The 18,367-nt window shown below is 38.4% G+C and overlaps 1 protein-coding gene across 1 annotated transcript in view; it reads right to left on the reverse strand.

Moving 5' to 3' along the window:
- Window positions 1–18,367, reverse strand: part of NYAP2 (neuronal tyrosine-phosphorylated phosphoinositide-3-kinase adaptor 2) — a gene marked incomplete at both ends in the record, with an annotated part of 260,124 nt that overhangs the window by 109,504 nt on the left and 132,253 nt on the right. Inside the window, one exon of the mRNA XM_082630452.1 lies at window positions 5,922–7,016. Coding sequence (XP_082486578.1) covers window positions 5,922–7,016 — 1,095 coding nt within the window. The remainder of the gene's footprint in view (window positions 1–5,921; window positions 7,017–18,367) is intronic.

Consider the following 18,367-nt stretch of genomic DNA (forward strand, 5'->3'; position numbering starts at 1 on the left):
TAAGGCAGAAAGCAATCTGAGGCCAGCAGTGTGGGGCTCTGAGCAGGAAGGCAAGCAATAAACAGCAGGAAAAGAACCTGACAAGAGTCATGGTTTTATTTAAGAAATTTAGCAGAACCTATAGGCCTTGGTCTTGCCAGGCCTTCTGGAATCCTCCTTGTCATATCCTCTGAGATCTCTTCAGTTATTCTGGGTGTAGCTCAACTCCTAAATGTCTTTGAAGAATCTGTGTGTTCCAGAGGTTCAATATCCTGCCTCCCTCCAACTCTGGCCAGGTGGCTTCTAGTCACCACACACCCAGAAGTTCTGCTCAAATTCAACATGCTTGGAAGAGGGCAGTCACAGGCTGAAGGCTCACCCATTCCCCACAGCAAATGAAAGATCCAGACTCCTGGGTTCTCTTCCCTGCCCATCCCCTTTGCTTCTCTGTCCTACCCACTCCTTGTCAGTTTCTGCTTTCATAAGAATAAAAAGGAGAGAAAATAAAGTCCTTAGCTAGTGAGTTTGCTAGATTTTACTGAAAAAAAATTATTTTCAATAGGCTAAACATAAAGTGTAAGTTCTCTTAAAATAAAATAACATTTGTTCCATGTTTCCCAGGACAGCTTAGTTCTTGGGAAGTTAATATCCCTGACCATCTCAGACATGAATCCAAGAACTTCATCCAAGACTTAGTAAATGGATTCAAGTGGCATTTGGAAGTCAAGGTCACAAAGTCCCTACCCTGAAGTCACACACTTGAGATAGATGAGAGGCTCCGCAGACAAGTTTGGGTATCTGGTTTCTTGGTCCACAACTGATTAACGGTGTGATAATACAATAAGGAAAAGCATGAAAGGAGAATAGAAAAGAAGGGGAGGGTGCATCAATAGAGCTACCTGGAAGAAAGAGACGAGGCAGGAAAACCACGAGAAACAGACAGAAGAACTTAAGTGAACTTAAATGGTAGATCTGTAGAGGGTTAGTCAGCTATGCAACCTCAAATAGCCCTCCTGAGGACACCTCAGTATCACAGTTAATCTATCAATGCTGCACTGCTACTAAAAATGACAGGACAATCATAGCCACCCCTGTGTGAGGCCTCCCCTCTTCAGGTCACCTTGATGGACACTTCATGTGCGTTAGCACATAGTACACACACAGTGATGATCACAACAGTGACCCTGAATCATAACGACGGCTAAGTGATGTTAGCATACCATTCCTTTTTCCTAAAAGTGGGATACTATAAACATACAGAAATGTGTTTTAAGAGATTTCCTTCCAAAATCATTGTTTTTTCAATTTAAATTTATTTTTTAATTAAATTAGCAAGAGTAAGTTGGATCAGTTGCTTCACCAGCAACGCCTAATATTTTAGGCATCGCCGGACCTCAAGTTACATGAAAACTGAGACAGGTATGTGTGTGAGGGCATGAGGGGCATGGGGTAATTTTTGGGTTTTATTTTGTTTGTTTGATGGTTGTTTTGGGTTGTTGTCTTTGTGTTTGATTTTTTTTGCTGCTGTTGTTTTTTAAGAAAATGAATGGAAAGGCAAAGTTTACATCTGATTCCCAACTGTGTTTCATTAGACCTATAGGACACATTTATATGTATAATTGTAAAACTGTAACATAACATCCCCAAGTCTTAAATAGGAGTCTTTTTAAAGGGATGAAAGATTTAACAGCAGAAAATTGTGTATCTCCATTAATATGGAATATTATTGAGTATGATGAAGGTCTTCAGCAATGCCAACCCACAATTATATATATATATATATATATATATATATATATATATATATATATATATATATATATATATATATATATATATATATATATATATATGGCAATACCAGATGAGTGAGCTTGCATTTTTTTTCCTTTGATCCTTCTTTGACCCTACTCTGTTTTGGTGCTTCTTCTCTGGTTCTCTGTGTACCTTTGTATGTGCTTCATATGTTGGCACCTATATTTGTTTATATGTCAATTTGACCTGATGTGTGCATTGTGTGTGTGTGTGTATTTTTCTTGGTGCCTCAGTTTTTTAATTAGTCTTTTCTCTTTGATGTTTCATGTTTCTTTCTTTTTTTAAAATTTTCTCTTTACATTTGTCCACTTTTAACTTTTCTATCACATTCTCTCTCTCAAGTATATTATAAAATTTAATTATATCCTTCATTGTACATTTTCATAGAAATATACATTCATGCATTTATATTAAATAGAGGTTAAACTTTATTTTTAAAATACTTCTTATCTGACGGGATGAAAGAGTCTTTTCTCACTTGATTCTTGCTAATAATTTCTATGATTCATGGCTCTTGATTTATTAAAATAAAATAATTTCATGGCCCATTCATGGAATCTTTAGGTATTCTAAAGAGTCCAATCAAAGGATATATAAAATAAAAATGTGTAAAAGGAAGATAAAAAGGATAGGTAGAAAATTATCATTTGAGTCTCCAAATTCACCACAAAACATATTTGTACTTCACCTACTTCTCATATAGACACAGAAATCTACAGCAATAAAATACAAGTTAATCACTTCTTACATGCCTCATGTCCTCTATCTCTCTGCACAAATTAAAAAAATATTAATAATAACCAATTCAAATAAATTTATTATCATTAGTATACTCATATACAGTTAAACAACATAATAATGTCACATCAACTAGGAAAAACATGTTTCCTAAAACAATTAATATGGAGTCTGTATTTAGAAAATGGTGAAGCAAAATGAAATTGATTAATGGTCTACCACTATTGTCTTATTTTATCTCTTTCTTATTTTGCAATCCCCATCAATAATTATAAGCCTTTAAGATATGAAATTATTAAATTACGTGTATCTTTCATAGATTATTAAAAATAAAAGTTGAGGGCTTCTCTGGTGGTGCAGTGGTTGAGAGTCCGCTTGCCAATGCAGTGGACACAGGTTCGTGTCCCGGTCCGGGAAGATCCCACATGCCGTGGAGCGGCTGGGTCCGTGAGCCATGGCCGTTGAGCCTGCGCGTCTGGAGCCTGTGCTCCACAACGGGAGAGGCCACAACAGTGAGAGGCCCGCATACCGCAAATAAATAAATAAATAAATAAATAAATAAATAAATAAATAAAAGTTGAAGGGATAAATTTTATTTGACATAGGTTTTTCAATTAAAGTGGAAATATTATATTTGCTTTGAATTGAATACCAGAAAACTCGAAAAATTGACATTTCCAGTAAACCTAGAGGGGTATGGAGCACAGAAATACCAGTCTTACTTTTATCTCTGAAGTGTAAAAAAAATGCCAAATGTGACTCAGGGGTCATGAATGTTATACTACTTCATATCACTTATCTTGTCCCTTTGTTATCAGCAAGTATCTAGGAATCCTATCTGTCAAGAGTGAAGGGGACAGTTGTATCACTGAGTGTACTGCAGCAGTAATTGTAGGTTAACTTTCAATTATCAACAATTTTGGATCTACATTTTGGATTACAGGTAGATTCTGAGAGCCCCTATGATTTTGTCAACATCAGATAGTGTTTTTCTATTTTCTTCCAGAGTCAAAAGTAAATAGCATTGGATTATTCATTAGAAACACTATGTGCATTTTTTCTCCCTTCCATTTGTGTAAAGTAAAATATTGGAATTCATGTAACCCAGGGCATGACCTTCCTCTGAAGGGTTGATACACAGTTAATAGCACATGGGAAGGAATTTAATCCTTGGATCCCTAAAAAGCTATAAAGAGCCTAGATCACTTCTCCATGTACAAGCTTGGTTTTAGAAGCACACAAAACTCATTTTGGAGTCGAATGGAGAAGTCTGTGACATATAGCACATAGACTGATTCCAACAGATGGATTTTTCTTGAAATAACTTCATTAGTTAATCACTTTTTTTTTACATATACTTTTTCTAGCTAACTGGTATAGCTGCCAGCTGGAGCTGCTAAGAATCCTCCAAAGAAACTGGTAGGTAGGGAGAATATTGGCTAATTTCACCAATTCTTGGATGAAACTTCTACTAATTTCATACTAACCATCACATATTTTGAGAGTAAAATATTTTCCTTTATTTTTTTCAACTTTTTCCAAAAACCTTACTTATCTGTGTTTAAACCAAATCAATCATATGGAAAAAACTTTCAATTTTAATAAATTGTCTAGAACAGAGTTTCCCATACTTGACACTACTGACATTGTGGATGAGAGAATCCTTTTTTTTCTCTTCTTTGCTTTTGTTTTTTTTTTAATTTTTGTAGCAGGTTGTCCTGTGCATTGTAGGCTGTTGAAGAGCATCCCTGGTCTCCACCCACTTGATGTCAGTAGCATCCTCAGTTGTGACAACCAAAGATGTCTCCAGACATTGCTAATGTCCCTGGGGGCAAAATCACCCCCGCTGAGAACCACCACTCTAGAAATAGGAGGTTTCTAGTTTTAATTCAATTTTTTAAATAATTTTAAAAATATTTTAGCGTATTCATGTATGTATTTAATTCAAGATATGTCTAAAATATGAGAAGTTTTTGCCTTTCAGTCAGGTAAATGAAATGTTTTTATTGGGGGGGAGGGAGTAAAATTATTTAAGTGGTTAATGCTTTCATAAATCTTTCTGGTTAAAGAGAAAAAAAGGCAAGATAAATGGCTTTTAACTACTAATGAATATTAATTATCTAAGGAGTGTCATCATCATCTTCATCAGACATGTTGAAGAGTTCTTTTCCTTTAAAGAAGGTCCTCAATGTAACTGTATGAGTAGAATAATAAAATACTGTGGTGGGATCATTTGAGATTTAAGTGTTTAATTTTCAGCTTAGGTGCCCAAAGGCATTTTTAAATAAAGGAAAGCAATGTCATTTAATGAAATGAACATTGAGAAAACTGGGATTTGTTTTGACTTTACAATATCATTAGGCAGTGATTTGGGGCTCACAAAAGGTTTAGCCATTCAGATAGAGACATTCCCTAGCCTTTGAAATTCAGGGGTAAATATAACGTTCCCCTCCTACTTATGACTTAGTGATCTTTCTGTAATTTATATATTGATGGATATAGGAAGAGTACCATGGGAATAAGATGCTAATTACCAAGGGTTTTAAAAGGGAAATAGTGAGCCTATTCTAGTTTAGCAGGAAAGTAAGAATGTAACAACATGAAGTATGTGGAGAGAATCATACATTGTTTTTTAAAAAAGTAATGATTCTATTCGAATTGCTTTCTGTGCAGCAAAGGCTTTCTAATACAGATTTGCTCAAGCAGGCTTTTAATACAAGATAATTTTAACACTTAACCAATTCCATGTTTGAATGCATAATTTCCCCCCCAAATCGAGACATGTACCTAAAAATTTTATAGTGATCTGTTTTCTTTGTTAGATTTCCCAGAGCCCCTGAAGAATTTAGATCTTACACTTTATTTTAAATTTAAAACTGATTCTTTTTAATATGTTATATTGTGCAGACCATCACTTTTAGTTCTCTCAGAATGCATTATCTCTTTTATTATTTTTTGGTGTCTTAAAAGTATGACACAAATTTATTACTTTACAATTCTAGAAGGCAGAAGTCTGAAATGGGTTTCACTTGCCTAAAATGAAGCCTATAGGCCGGGCTGCCATTCCTTCTGAAGGCTCTAGGGGAGAATCTGTTCCCTTGACTATTCAATCTTCTAGAGGTTTCCTGATTTCTTGGCTCATGGCCCCCTCCTCCATCTTCAAAACCCGGAAGGGCAGCATCTTCATCTCTCTGACTCAGACTGCCCTGCCTTTGTCTTTCACTTTTAAGCACCCACGAGAATGCACTATTTCCTTGGATATGGCAAAAGCAAAATCACACATCTTGAGATTTCAACTCAAAGGACCAAATATCACTACTACGTGCCTTATCTGTACATCACGGGGTTCACTGCCCTCAAGTCACAAATGAAAGCGTCTGTGCACTTACTTTCTGCAGGTTCTTTAGGGCGGCGGCTGCTGGACGACTTCCTCAGAAGGCTGCGTCCCGAGGTAAAGAGGCTGGTTAGTTCCTCCAAAGGACTCGTGGGTGTTCTGGACCGGGAGCCGCTCGGAGCCGACCCGTAGGTATTGACCGAGGCATTGACCATCTTGCTCCCATCTTGCGACACCGGTCTGGGGGTCAAATGAGGCACTGATGGAGAGCTCCTGGAGAGGCTGCCTGAATGCACAGCGTCGTAGGGCGGGGGCCTTTTGAGGCTGAGCGGGGTCAGGGACCTGCCCATGCTGACGGGTGACGGGGAGGCAGAATGACTTTTGGGGTAGCCGTGGGGAGACTGCGTTCGGTATAGAGTGGAAGGCGGGGGAGGGGACGAGGAGAGGACCGAGGCAGCAGGAACGGGTCCCAGGGCTCCGGCCTGGTCTTTCTCCAGTTTAGGGTGGCCAGAGGCCTGAGACGGCAAGGAGGATGGTGACGCCCCGGCCTGCTGTTTCATATAAGACACGTTTTCCAACACAGGAAGCTTTGTGACCTCCAGGGGGGTGAGCGGAGACTCATCAGAGTTGGGGGAGCACTGCACAGGGGCCGGGGGGAACACCAGCAGCGGGGGTCTATGAGAAAGCAGGTTGGGAAAGGGCGGAGGGATGTCACAGAGCAAACCCTTTGGGGTACATGGCACTGAGGACTTGGCCAAGTCCAAGTCAGGCACCGTGGGAGTAGCACACTGCGAAGAACAACTGTGATGGTCAAGGTCACACTTTGAGTCTTGGCCTAAGTCGTCAAAAATGGGGTATTTCATTTCTTCATAGACGGCTTCACTCTGGTCGTCATCGTCTTTCCGGAAGTCTCTGAGAATGTTCCCCACCATCTCAATGTACACGGGCTCCTCCTCCTCGGGGCCCCCTGAGGGGCTGCTGACCTGGGAGAGGGAGGGGTCCCGAGGGAGTGAGGTCCTCCGGGGCACGTGCTTCTTGATATACGTTTCGTCAAAAGATGTGCTGAGCTGAGTGTTTGGATTCCGTTTTGGTTTTGGAGGAGGAATCTTCTTTGAATATTCATCACTGTGGGGTCTTGGTTTGGCTGACACTAAAAGAAGAAGGAGAAAAAAGAAAACGTAAAACAGATGAGTACAATAGGAAAGCTTTCAAATATGACTTTCAGGTGCATTTACTACTCTAAACATTTGAGGGGAGGGGCAATGAGTTTCAAGCTGGAGACGTAGACTACAAATCCAACAAAAGTCAAACATTTCCATATTTAGAAAAATGTGATGCAAGAACAGTAGTAATATGTATCTTCAAACTAATATAAATAATCCAGCATGGATAAATGCATTAAGACCAGGACTTATTGATCCCTCTGTCTTAGAATTCCTAAATAGAAACTTCAGATGACACAACTGGATAAAAACAATCACACATTTCATAAAAATCAACTTCTAAGAATTCAGCAACAAAGAAACTTAGGGGAAAAAATATAGAGTTTCTCTTAGTACAAATGGTTACAAAAATACCATGGGGACTGAGCCCTTTAAATGATGTGGCTATTACACATGATCACATCTTGCTTTTATTTGGGGTAAAAATGTTCCAGCCTGCTAGGCTTAATCTCTGTCTTGGTTCAGATAAATAACTTTTATACAGATGGGTCTGATACTTCAGGGGAAATTGATGTGAACATTTTATGAGGCTAGACAAGTTAATCTCCAAATCTCCAGGTATTGTTGATTATGGTGTATTTGTTTTAGTTCATAAGATCTCTTATGATATCCCAAATGCTGTCTTGGAATGAATTTATTACCCTGACACATCAGAACCCCCTAGAGAGTTTTACAAAAGAATAATCCAGAGAATGATGTGTAAGCTTCAAGAATAACTTCTGGAAACTCACAACAGATATGCATACAAGTACACCCCACAGCCTACAGGAAGCCCCCCTTGTAATGGAACATAAACTTCTGACCCCATCTAGTAGGTTGGAACCGGCTGGCAATGTGTCTGTGACTGCAATCAATTGTTTAGCATGCAGGGAAAGTACTGGAGTCTTGATATTATCTCATTGTGCTGATATATGATTACAATGATTATCATTTTTATGCAATGTGGCAGAATGTAGTTGCTTGTGGTAAGTGGTAGCATATAATGTAAGTTGATTGTATAGCTTATAAGTGTACACCTATGAGAAAAGAACAGGCTTCTCTATAATTTGCAGCTTGAAGGGAGGGGAGGTCTCGAGGCACAAACCAGGAAACACCCCAAATTTTCTGGGTTGTTTTTTCATCTAGCAAAACTTATGACACAGGAGCTTTTCTAAAACTTACTATAGGTGAAGCAAGTGCTTAAAGATTAGTTAGGTAGCTGCTTTATGCATCAATCATGCCTTCAGAGAAAGAGAACCCATTAAATATTCTAGCAGTGGCTATATCTTTTTGCTTTCCTAGGTCATTCCTGCTTTCAAATATTCTACTCCATTGTACCCATGGTGATGGTTTCACTCACTACAATCAAGCAGCTTGTTGAAGGGAAGTTTCATAATGTATGTCGACTTTTCCTTAATTTACAATAGGAAAAAATGAGATGCCATTTTACAGGGGGACAATACAGCAGTAGAGCCTTTTAGTGTCAAAAGGGAAAAGCCGAGGGACATAATGGAATGAAAACTATCCAGATAATTCTTTAGGTGGGACCCAAAGTGACCAATAGCTCTTCTCTATATCTCCTACTGGTCATACATTTTTATTGGCTTTGAAATCTACCATGCATGTTAATTTTCATATGATTCAAATAGATCATCAGGTTACATACAAAAACTGGAGCCCAAATAAAGTAAACCCATAAATTAATGAGTGAGATTGACTTAGAAGTGGAGGGACTTTGAAAGAGCCAGGACTTAGAACAAAAGTCCATCCAGATTATTCTTCTGAAGCTTGTTTCCTGCCATGCTCCACCTCAGTGTGTCATCCTAGGCTAAGTAACTCACACTGTAGGAATATCTGCCACTGACTATTGAGTTCTAGGAGCTGGATGGTGTGGGAAGTAGCAAGGTGTTCTGTAAATGGAGAGTTAACCTAAAGCTAGGAATGAATGTGTGTCCATGAGATGGATAACTTCATTATATGCTTAAAATCACTTAGAATAAGATTTTCATTTTTTTCTGGTTCCTAAGCTATAATTCACTGCCGTTTTCTTTGACCCTTCCCTAAAATAGACTTGGGTTGTTGTACGGGCAGAAATAACAGGACAGGCAGAGCCCAAGCCTAGGTAGAAACACTGCACTGAGGGAAGATCATAACCCAGGATTCCCAGGAAGCTAGAGATCAGTGGTAGAGCTGAGAGTGACATGGTATTCAGGGAAGCAACAGCCTCTTCTCTGGAACCAACATCCCTTTTCCCACATAGATTAGAAGGCGGCCTTTGGAATAAGCAAGACCAATGTTTGGGTTGCACTCAGAATATGCAACTTTGTTTCCCCAAAGATCAGAAAAAAATGAAATAAAGACCTGCCATATCTATGAAATGTGGAAGAAAGAAAAAGGTTCTATTCTAGAACACAACATAATTAGAATTAAGATAACTATTCATTATGAAGAAATTGTGATAATTTATTTGTACTGTTAGGACAACTTCAGTACCAAACCAAGTACAGGTATTATCTGATGAGGGGGATTAAGTATAATATGTGACTCTTATGATGACTCTGAAGTAATCGAAATTGACAGTTGCTATGGACTGAACTGTGTCCCCTCCACAAATTCATATGTTGAAGTCCTAACCCCCAATGTGATGTTATTTGGAGGTAGATCCTTTGAGAGATAATTGGGTCATGAGGTCATGAGGGCTGGGTCCTCATGTCCTCATGATGGATGAGATTAGTGCCCTTATAAGAGGAGTCACTGGGGTATCTTCATTATCTTATTCTCTCCACCATGTGAGGACATAGTGAGAAGGTTGCCATCTGCAAGGCAGGAAGAGAATTCTCACCAGAAACTATGTTGGCACCTTGATCTTGGCCTTCTGGCCTCAAGAACTATGAGAAAATAAATGTCTGTTGTTTAAGCCACCCAGTCTGTGGAATTTTGTTATGTCAGCTTGAGATGACATAGACAAGAGAATACTGATTGATCCCTATGTAAAGACCCCATAAAGCTAACTCCTGAGCACCCACCTTTTCATCCTCTGGAACTGTAATACTTTAATAAGCTTTGCTACTTGAAGAATTAATTTAACTCTTTCCCAGTCTTTTAAATGTAACTCGCACCTTCCCTTGCCCGGTACCTCCTCCCCCTGAAGCCACATCACAGAGAGCATATTACAACTGAATACAGAGATGCTGATTCTAGGTACACCCAGGAGCATCCTTCCACCACACTGCCTGTTATTCTGATTCTTCTTGATCTGATGCTCCAACTTCTGATTCGTGCCAAGGCACGTGCCATATTATTTAATTAGACCCATTTTCTAGATGTTCTTTGTTTTCTGTTGTTGTTTGCTTTGGCATATAGACTCCCTGCTCCACTAGGTTTTGTATGTTCTGCTGCCCACCATCAGAAGCAATTCTCCAGCCAACCTTGCCCAGCAAATCCTTCATTATCTGGGCAAGCTTCTACCCTCTCCCCTTCCCTGTGTGGTGAAAAGAGCCTAATGCAGGCAGATTCATATAATTCAAACACATTTTGTTTCCCGCTCCTCTTCCTTTGTATGAATCCAAATTTAAAATGAGAGAACTGAGGATTATTTATTGAGTAAAGCAATAAGTAAATTACAGCCAATTGGGATGAATAAACAGATTCATTCCTTCAATATTGGGAGACTTTTCTTCCAGGCAATGTCTGGTTCCCATTCCACATCCTCCTTGCAATCTCATGGCTCTCTCTGAAAAGTCAGAGGAGGGAATAATTTCATCTCTAATGAAATGATTTTTCTCTTCATTTGTGACATCATCTGGTTTCACCTTATTCCATGTATTGAGTAAATATGAAATTTTGTTTCAACTGTCATATCTGCTTTGTTTGTTCTTTGTTTACCCAAATAAGAAAAAGTCTGAAATTTTTAGCAACTTTGCCCCATGATTTATTCTAGTTTAACATCACCCTGGGGAATTAAAAATTAAGGAAAAACTCATGTTTCAAGTTATTTCTTTAGAAGCTGCTTAAAAATAGTCTTGATCTACATACATAGATGCTGAACTACTGCTAATAAAAGACAATAAAAATTGCATTGCAAATTTTAACACTTAACTAAATTCAACCACAATAAAAAGGTGACTTTTATTGCTCTTAAATGAATTTTAAATCATTACTAATAAGTCCAAAGATAGAAGCAATAATCCCTGTTCAGCTCCAGAACACAAATTTCATGCTTAAAATAGTATAATGACAGTAGCATTGAATAAGCAGAAAGTGACATTTTTGAAATGAAATATCTGAGCACAAATGTAATGCATGGCTTTCAGTCATGCCCAGATGATCTGTCTTTCAGAGTTAATTTTGGAAATCTACCATGTTCCTTGTCAAGCTATCCTTCTGAAATAATATGTTCCTTATTAAAAAAAAAAGTGTAGTGTAAAACCAGGCTTTGGTGTCTGTGAATGGTTTTGACCCAAGAAGTGAAAAAAGAGACAACATCACAGGTGGGTATTTCCCCTGATGGAAAGTCTCTTTGGTCACAGACTCCCAGAATTTGAAGGACTCTTAGAGATTATCCAACCCAAACTCCATGTATCACTGATGAAGAAATATAAATGCCTTATCAACTACTTTAAAAAAAACCTCATAATGTCAACTCAATCTTTTATAACTTTTAAAACAAAGGAAAGAAATAAGGGGGGAAAGCTCTGTAATTCATTATTTTGTATATGGCATAAAGTATCATTTTAAAAGGTCTTCTAACCCATGCTTATAGTGGTAATATTGCATGGCCTGGTTATAGAGGTATACTTAAAGAGCTCTGGTTACAGAGATATATTTAAATAGGTAATTCAAACTGGGAAATTAGAGTCCAGTGAACAGAAGTAACGGCCACACTCTGTGATACTGAACTGGCTGATTCTAGAAGGTGAGAGACACATTTCCCACTTTCAGCAGAATTGTGCTCACAATAACTCTCTTTTCACAACTCACAATTCCAGAGGTTTGAGCAATATTTTTATTTTCAGTCACAAGCCCCATAATACCATCCACAAAATTGTTCTTTTCTTATTTTATTTTAGTTTTTAAATTAAGATGTCTGTAAAGGGATGGGAGTTACAAATACCCTTGGTCTGTTTATAGTGGGACCAAGAAAGTGTGATAATGTGCAAAACGGATCAGATTTGGAATTGTAGTATCTGTGCTGTAATACAATCCTGGATCTGCCAGCAATGAAAACACAGAATTCAGATCAAAGTGTGGATGGAAACAGTGTAAGACATGGAACTGGATCAACACTATGGTCTTAAAGTTGAGTGGGAATGAAAGAGCCTTGGCTTAAGTTAGATACAGGGCATTTCTTATGAACAAGAAAAGATGACTCAAAGGGCAGATTTAAGAGCTCAGAAAGCAAAACTAAGAACCACAGAGAACCAAAACTGGGGGAAGCTGGGGCTTAATCAATAAATTCTGCCCTCAAATAGGGAGAACTGGGCACATGTGCACAACTGGATTTCCGAATTGCTATGAACCAGTGACTTCTATGTGACTCCCCTCTCTCAAGCTCCTACTTTTTTGAACAAGACTGTACCCTGCAGTTTTCCTGCTCCTGACCTGACAGTCTATGTAAGGTTTTGTAGGGCAGATAAATTGTACTTTTAGTCCAACGACCTTTGCATATGAGGAATTTCACTCAACGTGCCACATGGGCATGATTTAGATGATGAACTCCTGGGTTTCAATCTGATGGTGTAATGCAATGAAACTTTGGGGCAATATTTGCCTACTGGAAATATTGGGACTTGAAGGTAAGTTGTGATAGACAGTCTTCCGAGGGAGCCACCCTTAATTCCTTCCTTCCTTGTGTGTTTCCCACCTTTCAATAGGTGGTCTATGTCCCTCTCCTCAAATCATGGCAGGCCTTGACTTACCTTGACCAACAGAATGTGGTGGAAGTGATATTCTGAATCTTGAATTTAAGAGAACTGACAGCTTTCACTTCCTCTATCTGAAAAGCCAATTGCCATGTAAAACCTCTTAGACCAAAAAGCTATGAAGAAACTCAGCCTAGTTTTTCAAAGAGGCCACACGGAGGAGAAAGCAAGCCCAGGAATGTGAGTAAAGCCTTGTTGGACCTTCTAACCCATCCCGCCTGTCAGCTGAATACAGCCAAATGAGAGACCCCCAACCAACGACACATAGAGTAGAAGAACTACCTATACAAGCCAACTCAACTCACCAAATAATAAGTAATAAATTGTTACTTCTTTAAGCCATAGCATTTTGGGTCAGTTTATTGCACAGCATAGATAACTGAAAAAAGAATCCTAAAATTAATTTCCTGTTTTATGTAGCTATCTCATAGAAAATGCTATTGTTATTTTCACAGAACTAGGGTACAGTGTGCACCCTGAGGACACAGAAAAAATCCTACCAGAATAGGGAAATTAAAGAAGTAAGATTGCCTTCTGAGTATTACAAAATCACCACAGGATGATTCAGAGAAGAGATATAAAAAGAGATTACATACTTTCTGGTCAAAAAGACTGGATTGAAATCAGAAGGAAGGTATTAACATATGTAGAGGAAGAACAAACAGAGGGGATCTTTTTAGCCACAAGGATTATAAAACCAGGAAACTCACAGAGCAAAAGATGGTGGACCCTCACAGCAATGCCCAGGGGATCTGGTCCTCTGTTATATCCCTATGTGGGGATGGCCCCAGCACGCTGATAGAACCCAAAGCTTTGACCTATATGATTCTCACGAGTCATTCCTTCTCTAACTTCAGTTTCATAAAGAAACTTTTTAATAAGAGTGAGTTCCAAAATATTATGCATATATTTCACATTAGAAACCAGCAAGGTAGAATTCTGGTTTCATACAGTTATGATCTGAATGTTTGTGTCCTCCCCACCCCCAAATTCATATAATGGAATCTTAACATTCAATGTCATGGTGTTAGAAGGTGGGCCTTAGGGAGTTAATTAGTTCATGAGTGTGGAGCCCTCATGAAGGAGAATAATGGCCCTATGAAAGAGACCCTACAGAGCTCCCTAGCCCCTTCTGCTATGTGAGGACATTGAAGAGGCCAGCAGTCTGCTGCCTGGAACCTGACCAGAACATGACCATGCTGGCACCCTGATCAGGTACTTCCAGCCTCCAGAACTGTGAAAAATCATTTCTGTTGTTTATAGGTCTGTGGTGTTTTGTTATAGCAGCCTAAAGAGAGACATATACCCATCTCTTTTGAGCTTGGCTACTTTGACATCTTGGTTATTCTAGACATCTAATGATGGAGTTTCTGAGTTTATAGATTAAAAGTCAATACTTTACCAGGGAAAATTCACCACAATAACACCATTGCATGGGAATCTGTCCAGACAGGCAGCCAGCATTCCTAAAGAGACATGACTCTATTTATAAAGTTGATCACAAATATCCAATTTGATATTTCCATCCCAGGGAAATATCTTGTTCCCCAGTCTCCCCCTGCTCTAGTCATGGGATGTCCTTTAGACATAGCCCAATTGGGAAGAACAGAGAGTGGCTGTATTGCGGACCTTTCCTTGGCTACACTACTGCAGCCTCTCAGACTCCACCTGCCATTCCAAATTTTACACAAGTTGAGAAGGAATAGAGAAAAGGACTGGAGGAAACATATCCATCAGGGAGAAAGACCATCCTGCAGGGATGATCTCAGTCAGACAGGATGCTAAACTATTAGATTCCACAACTGACAAAAACTCTTTCCTTGATAAAACAGTAGTTGGGCTCTTGAACCTTCCTCTAGGCCTATCTATGCACTTCTCTGTAGAATCCACTATTTGTAATAATCCTGCCAAATCCAGTTTACCCAGAAACGCCCACCCTCAATATCTGATCACCCTTGATATCTGATTGTGTTCCCCTTCCTTCACCGTACTCCCAGTGATGTCTGATCATCCTGGCCTGTCTTCAGCAAGAATCTTCTTAGGTCAGTTTAGCCAGAAATCCCCCCTTACCCTTGTGTTTCCTCTTAGTAATTTTCCATCCAATGACTCCCACCCTGCTTCCTAGCTCTAATAATCCCCACTTGCCCCATACTGTATTTGGAATAGACCTCAGTTCTATACTGAGGTCTCTTTTCCCCTATTGCAATAGTCCTAAATAAAATCTAGTTTTACCATTTACTGTCCAGCTCTGGCTTTTGTTTGACATCCCTGAGTTATACATGGCTGGTTTCTTCCTAGCACTCAGATCTCAGCAAAAAAAAAAAAAAAACACTTCTTCAGAGAAGTCTTCCATGACCATCCAATCAGTACTTAATCACACTGGATATTTCTCTTGTTTGTTTCTCAGTTGGTTTATTATGTAAGCATAATGACTTAAATTTTTCAATTCTCTTTCTCATACATTCCTTCAGATACTCATCCTTCTTCCCTCCATTTTCAATGTGTTTTAATGGAAGTTGATCTCCTTAGAGTTTTTAGGTGTACTTAATCTTAAAGACTAGTCTTATTTTAAAAAACAACCTAAATAAAACTCTATGTCTACATTACTACAGGTTCCCCAAACCAAAAACTCTCTTGGTTTTATCTATGCATACCAATCACCTCCACATAGTGGCCAATCAAATGATACTTAGGAAGGCCAAGTCAGAGAAAGTAATACATATATTTAAAACTTAGGCATAGCTGAGTTATTAAACCACCTGGTTATAACTCTTTATCCCTTTGCCCAAATATTTTGAAGCCATCAGCTTTACAAATTCACAGTAGCTATCACTTGCAGCATCACTACCTGCAGAGAAAGGAAGTAAGCAAATAAGTTAATTTCCTGAGTCCTGAAGGAAAAAAATCTGATAATAAAAAAATAGCCATGGAAAATGCGTGATGCTGAGAACCCAATAGAAGCTCAGTTAACTTAGGTTCAACCCAGGATGATACAATGTTAAAGAAAACTAAGTTGGGAGAAAAATCCAATGAACGGTTGGAACATTTTCCCCTGTCCGTTGGGCCGTCAACTTTGTGGAAGCCAAATCCCTGCAGTTCCATAGATACAGTTTACTGAGGATTATCCTTCGTAAATCTGTTCTGGTTGAGATAAGAAGATAGAAGTGTTTGTGACCTTTTAAAGTATCTGAGATCCCAGAGGAAGCAGTATGAAATTACAGAACTATAAGACATTTCATTCAATTTCACTGAAGTTGTGTTGATGTGTGCCAACATCTGTAATGAAAATATAGGAGGAAGAGGAAGAAGAAAAAGAGGGGGAGGAAGAGGAGGAAAAAGAGAAGAAGAAGGAGAAGAACAAAAATAGTTACCCTGTATCAAATGCATTTTTTGGTATCAGGCAACGTGTTTTGGGGAGACTATTTTATTTAATACCTATAACATCCCTAGGAGGTAATGCTATTATAAACCCTGTTTTATGGGCACTGAGATTACATTATAGAGAAATTAAATTACTTGCCCAAGTGGTAGAAACTGGCTTTGAACCCAGGTGATCTGACTGTAGTTGCCATACAGTCAAAGAATAATTTGCCTTTATAGATGATGATGCATTTTTGTTTTACAAATATATAGTTAAGGGGGTTTTAAACATTTTTTAAAAAATAAACAGCACCAATACTCTTTCATGAATCCGATTAGCCTGAACTCCAATTCCAATTTAGTAGTTGTATATCCTTGGGAAAGTCAACTCTAACCTTTGTAAGCCTTGTTGAACTCAACTGTTAAGTGACTGTAATGACGCATGTTCACAGGATGTTGTGAGGGTTTAAAAAGACACTGACCTGAAGTGTTTGGCATACTGCCTGGGCCATAGGAAGGGCTTAAAAAGTAAAGCCAATATCATTATCAATTAATATCAGTATTCATTAAAAATCTCTCTACATTGGAAGATATGTAATGAGAGCGTATGCTTTCACGCATACTTCACATTTATTTAGCACTGAGCTGTCAAAATTAATGGTGCCAGTGCCCGCAAGCCTACCAGTTCTGGGAAACTGTAAAATGAGTGATTGCCTAAATAAATATAGATTTTATGTTCATTGAACTATGAGATCAATATTTCAGTTTCCTTTGGTATTAGGGTTATATCTTATGTATAGCCACATAATAGAAGTGAATTTATTTTGGAAGATGTAATCCTTCCTTTAGAGATATATAGGCTTTGGAATTTTCTGGACATTACCATTTCGGTGTTTGCACTCTTAGTTTCTTTTCATCTTAATTTTTTTAAAGATGTTTTTTCTTGAGTGAGTTTTAATTTAAAAATGCAATTAAAATCAAAGCAAAAAAGAAAATGTAGGATGGAAGTCACAGCATGTGTGTGGCAATGCAGAAAATTCAACAGATTAACACTTTTTATTCAAACTCTCCTTTTTCCAAACCACAGATATACCCTTTAGGTTTTGCAAAATGACATTAGGAGCTGTTTTCTGTGCTTCAAATTCAAGAAGAGTGTTACTGGATTCTAAAAAAAGAGAAAGAATATTTCTGAAAGATGAGGTGGCTCGTCTCAAGAACATCCTATTGTTTTAGGTTCTATGCATGTAATGAGCATGTAGATTGTATAATATTTATGTCATTGAGTTTGGGATATTATAGATATTCCATTATCCCTGTGTAGTCTACCCTCCATTTGTGCAGACTGGGATTGGAAAAGAGAAAGGATTTCTTTTTGTGCACAATTTTTATTTAACCCTGATGACCCTATAATTCTTCTTTAGCAAGTCCTTTGTACAAGTTCCATACCTACCTTTCTATAAATTCAAATGAGGAAAATGGTTCTATTTGGGAGCAGATGGTATGACCCATGTCAGAAGTTCATTGACCAGGAGGAACAGATACTGGTCTTTTTTGATTCTGAATTCTTAAGGATCACTGAAAACACAGCACAGACTGAATCAGCATTGGACAATGGGAGAGCATAAACCTTGACTTTTGGACCAGAGGCCTCAGAAATCAGCTTTGCTCTCTTATTTCTCCTATTATTTGGCAATTCTATTCAATCCACAGTAATTTCAGAGCTGGGGTTCCAAACAGGCAGGCCAACAGTGGGCCATGGGAAGCAGCATCCCAGAGGAGACTTTAGCCTTCCTCATCTTGGATAAATTCATGGGTTATATGTGAATCTAGTCTTTTATTACTCAGACAGTATGACGACTGCAGTTTCAGTTTTAGATTTAGGTTTGTTATCTTTTCTTTACAATAAAGTCATCAGGTTGACATGAATTCTGAACCTAAAATGTAAGAAAAGTGAGACATTATGGTTTGCCCAGTCTGTACTGTTCTCACATTATTGTCCTCAGATTATTCCCTGTGAT

Source organism: Mesoplodon mirus (assembly GCF_964341445.2).
Source record: "Mesoplodon mirus genome assembly, chromosome: 8".
Lineage (NCBI taxonomy): Eukaryota > Metazoa > Chordata > Mammalia > Artiodactyla > Ziphiidae > Mesoplodon > Mesoplodon mirus.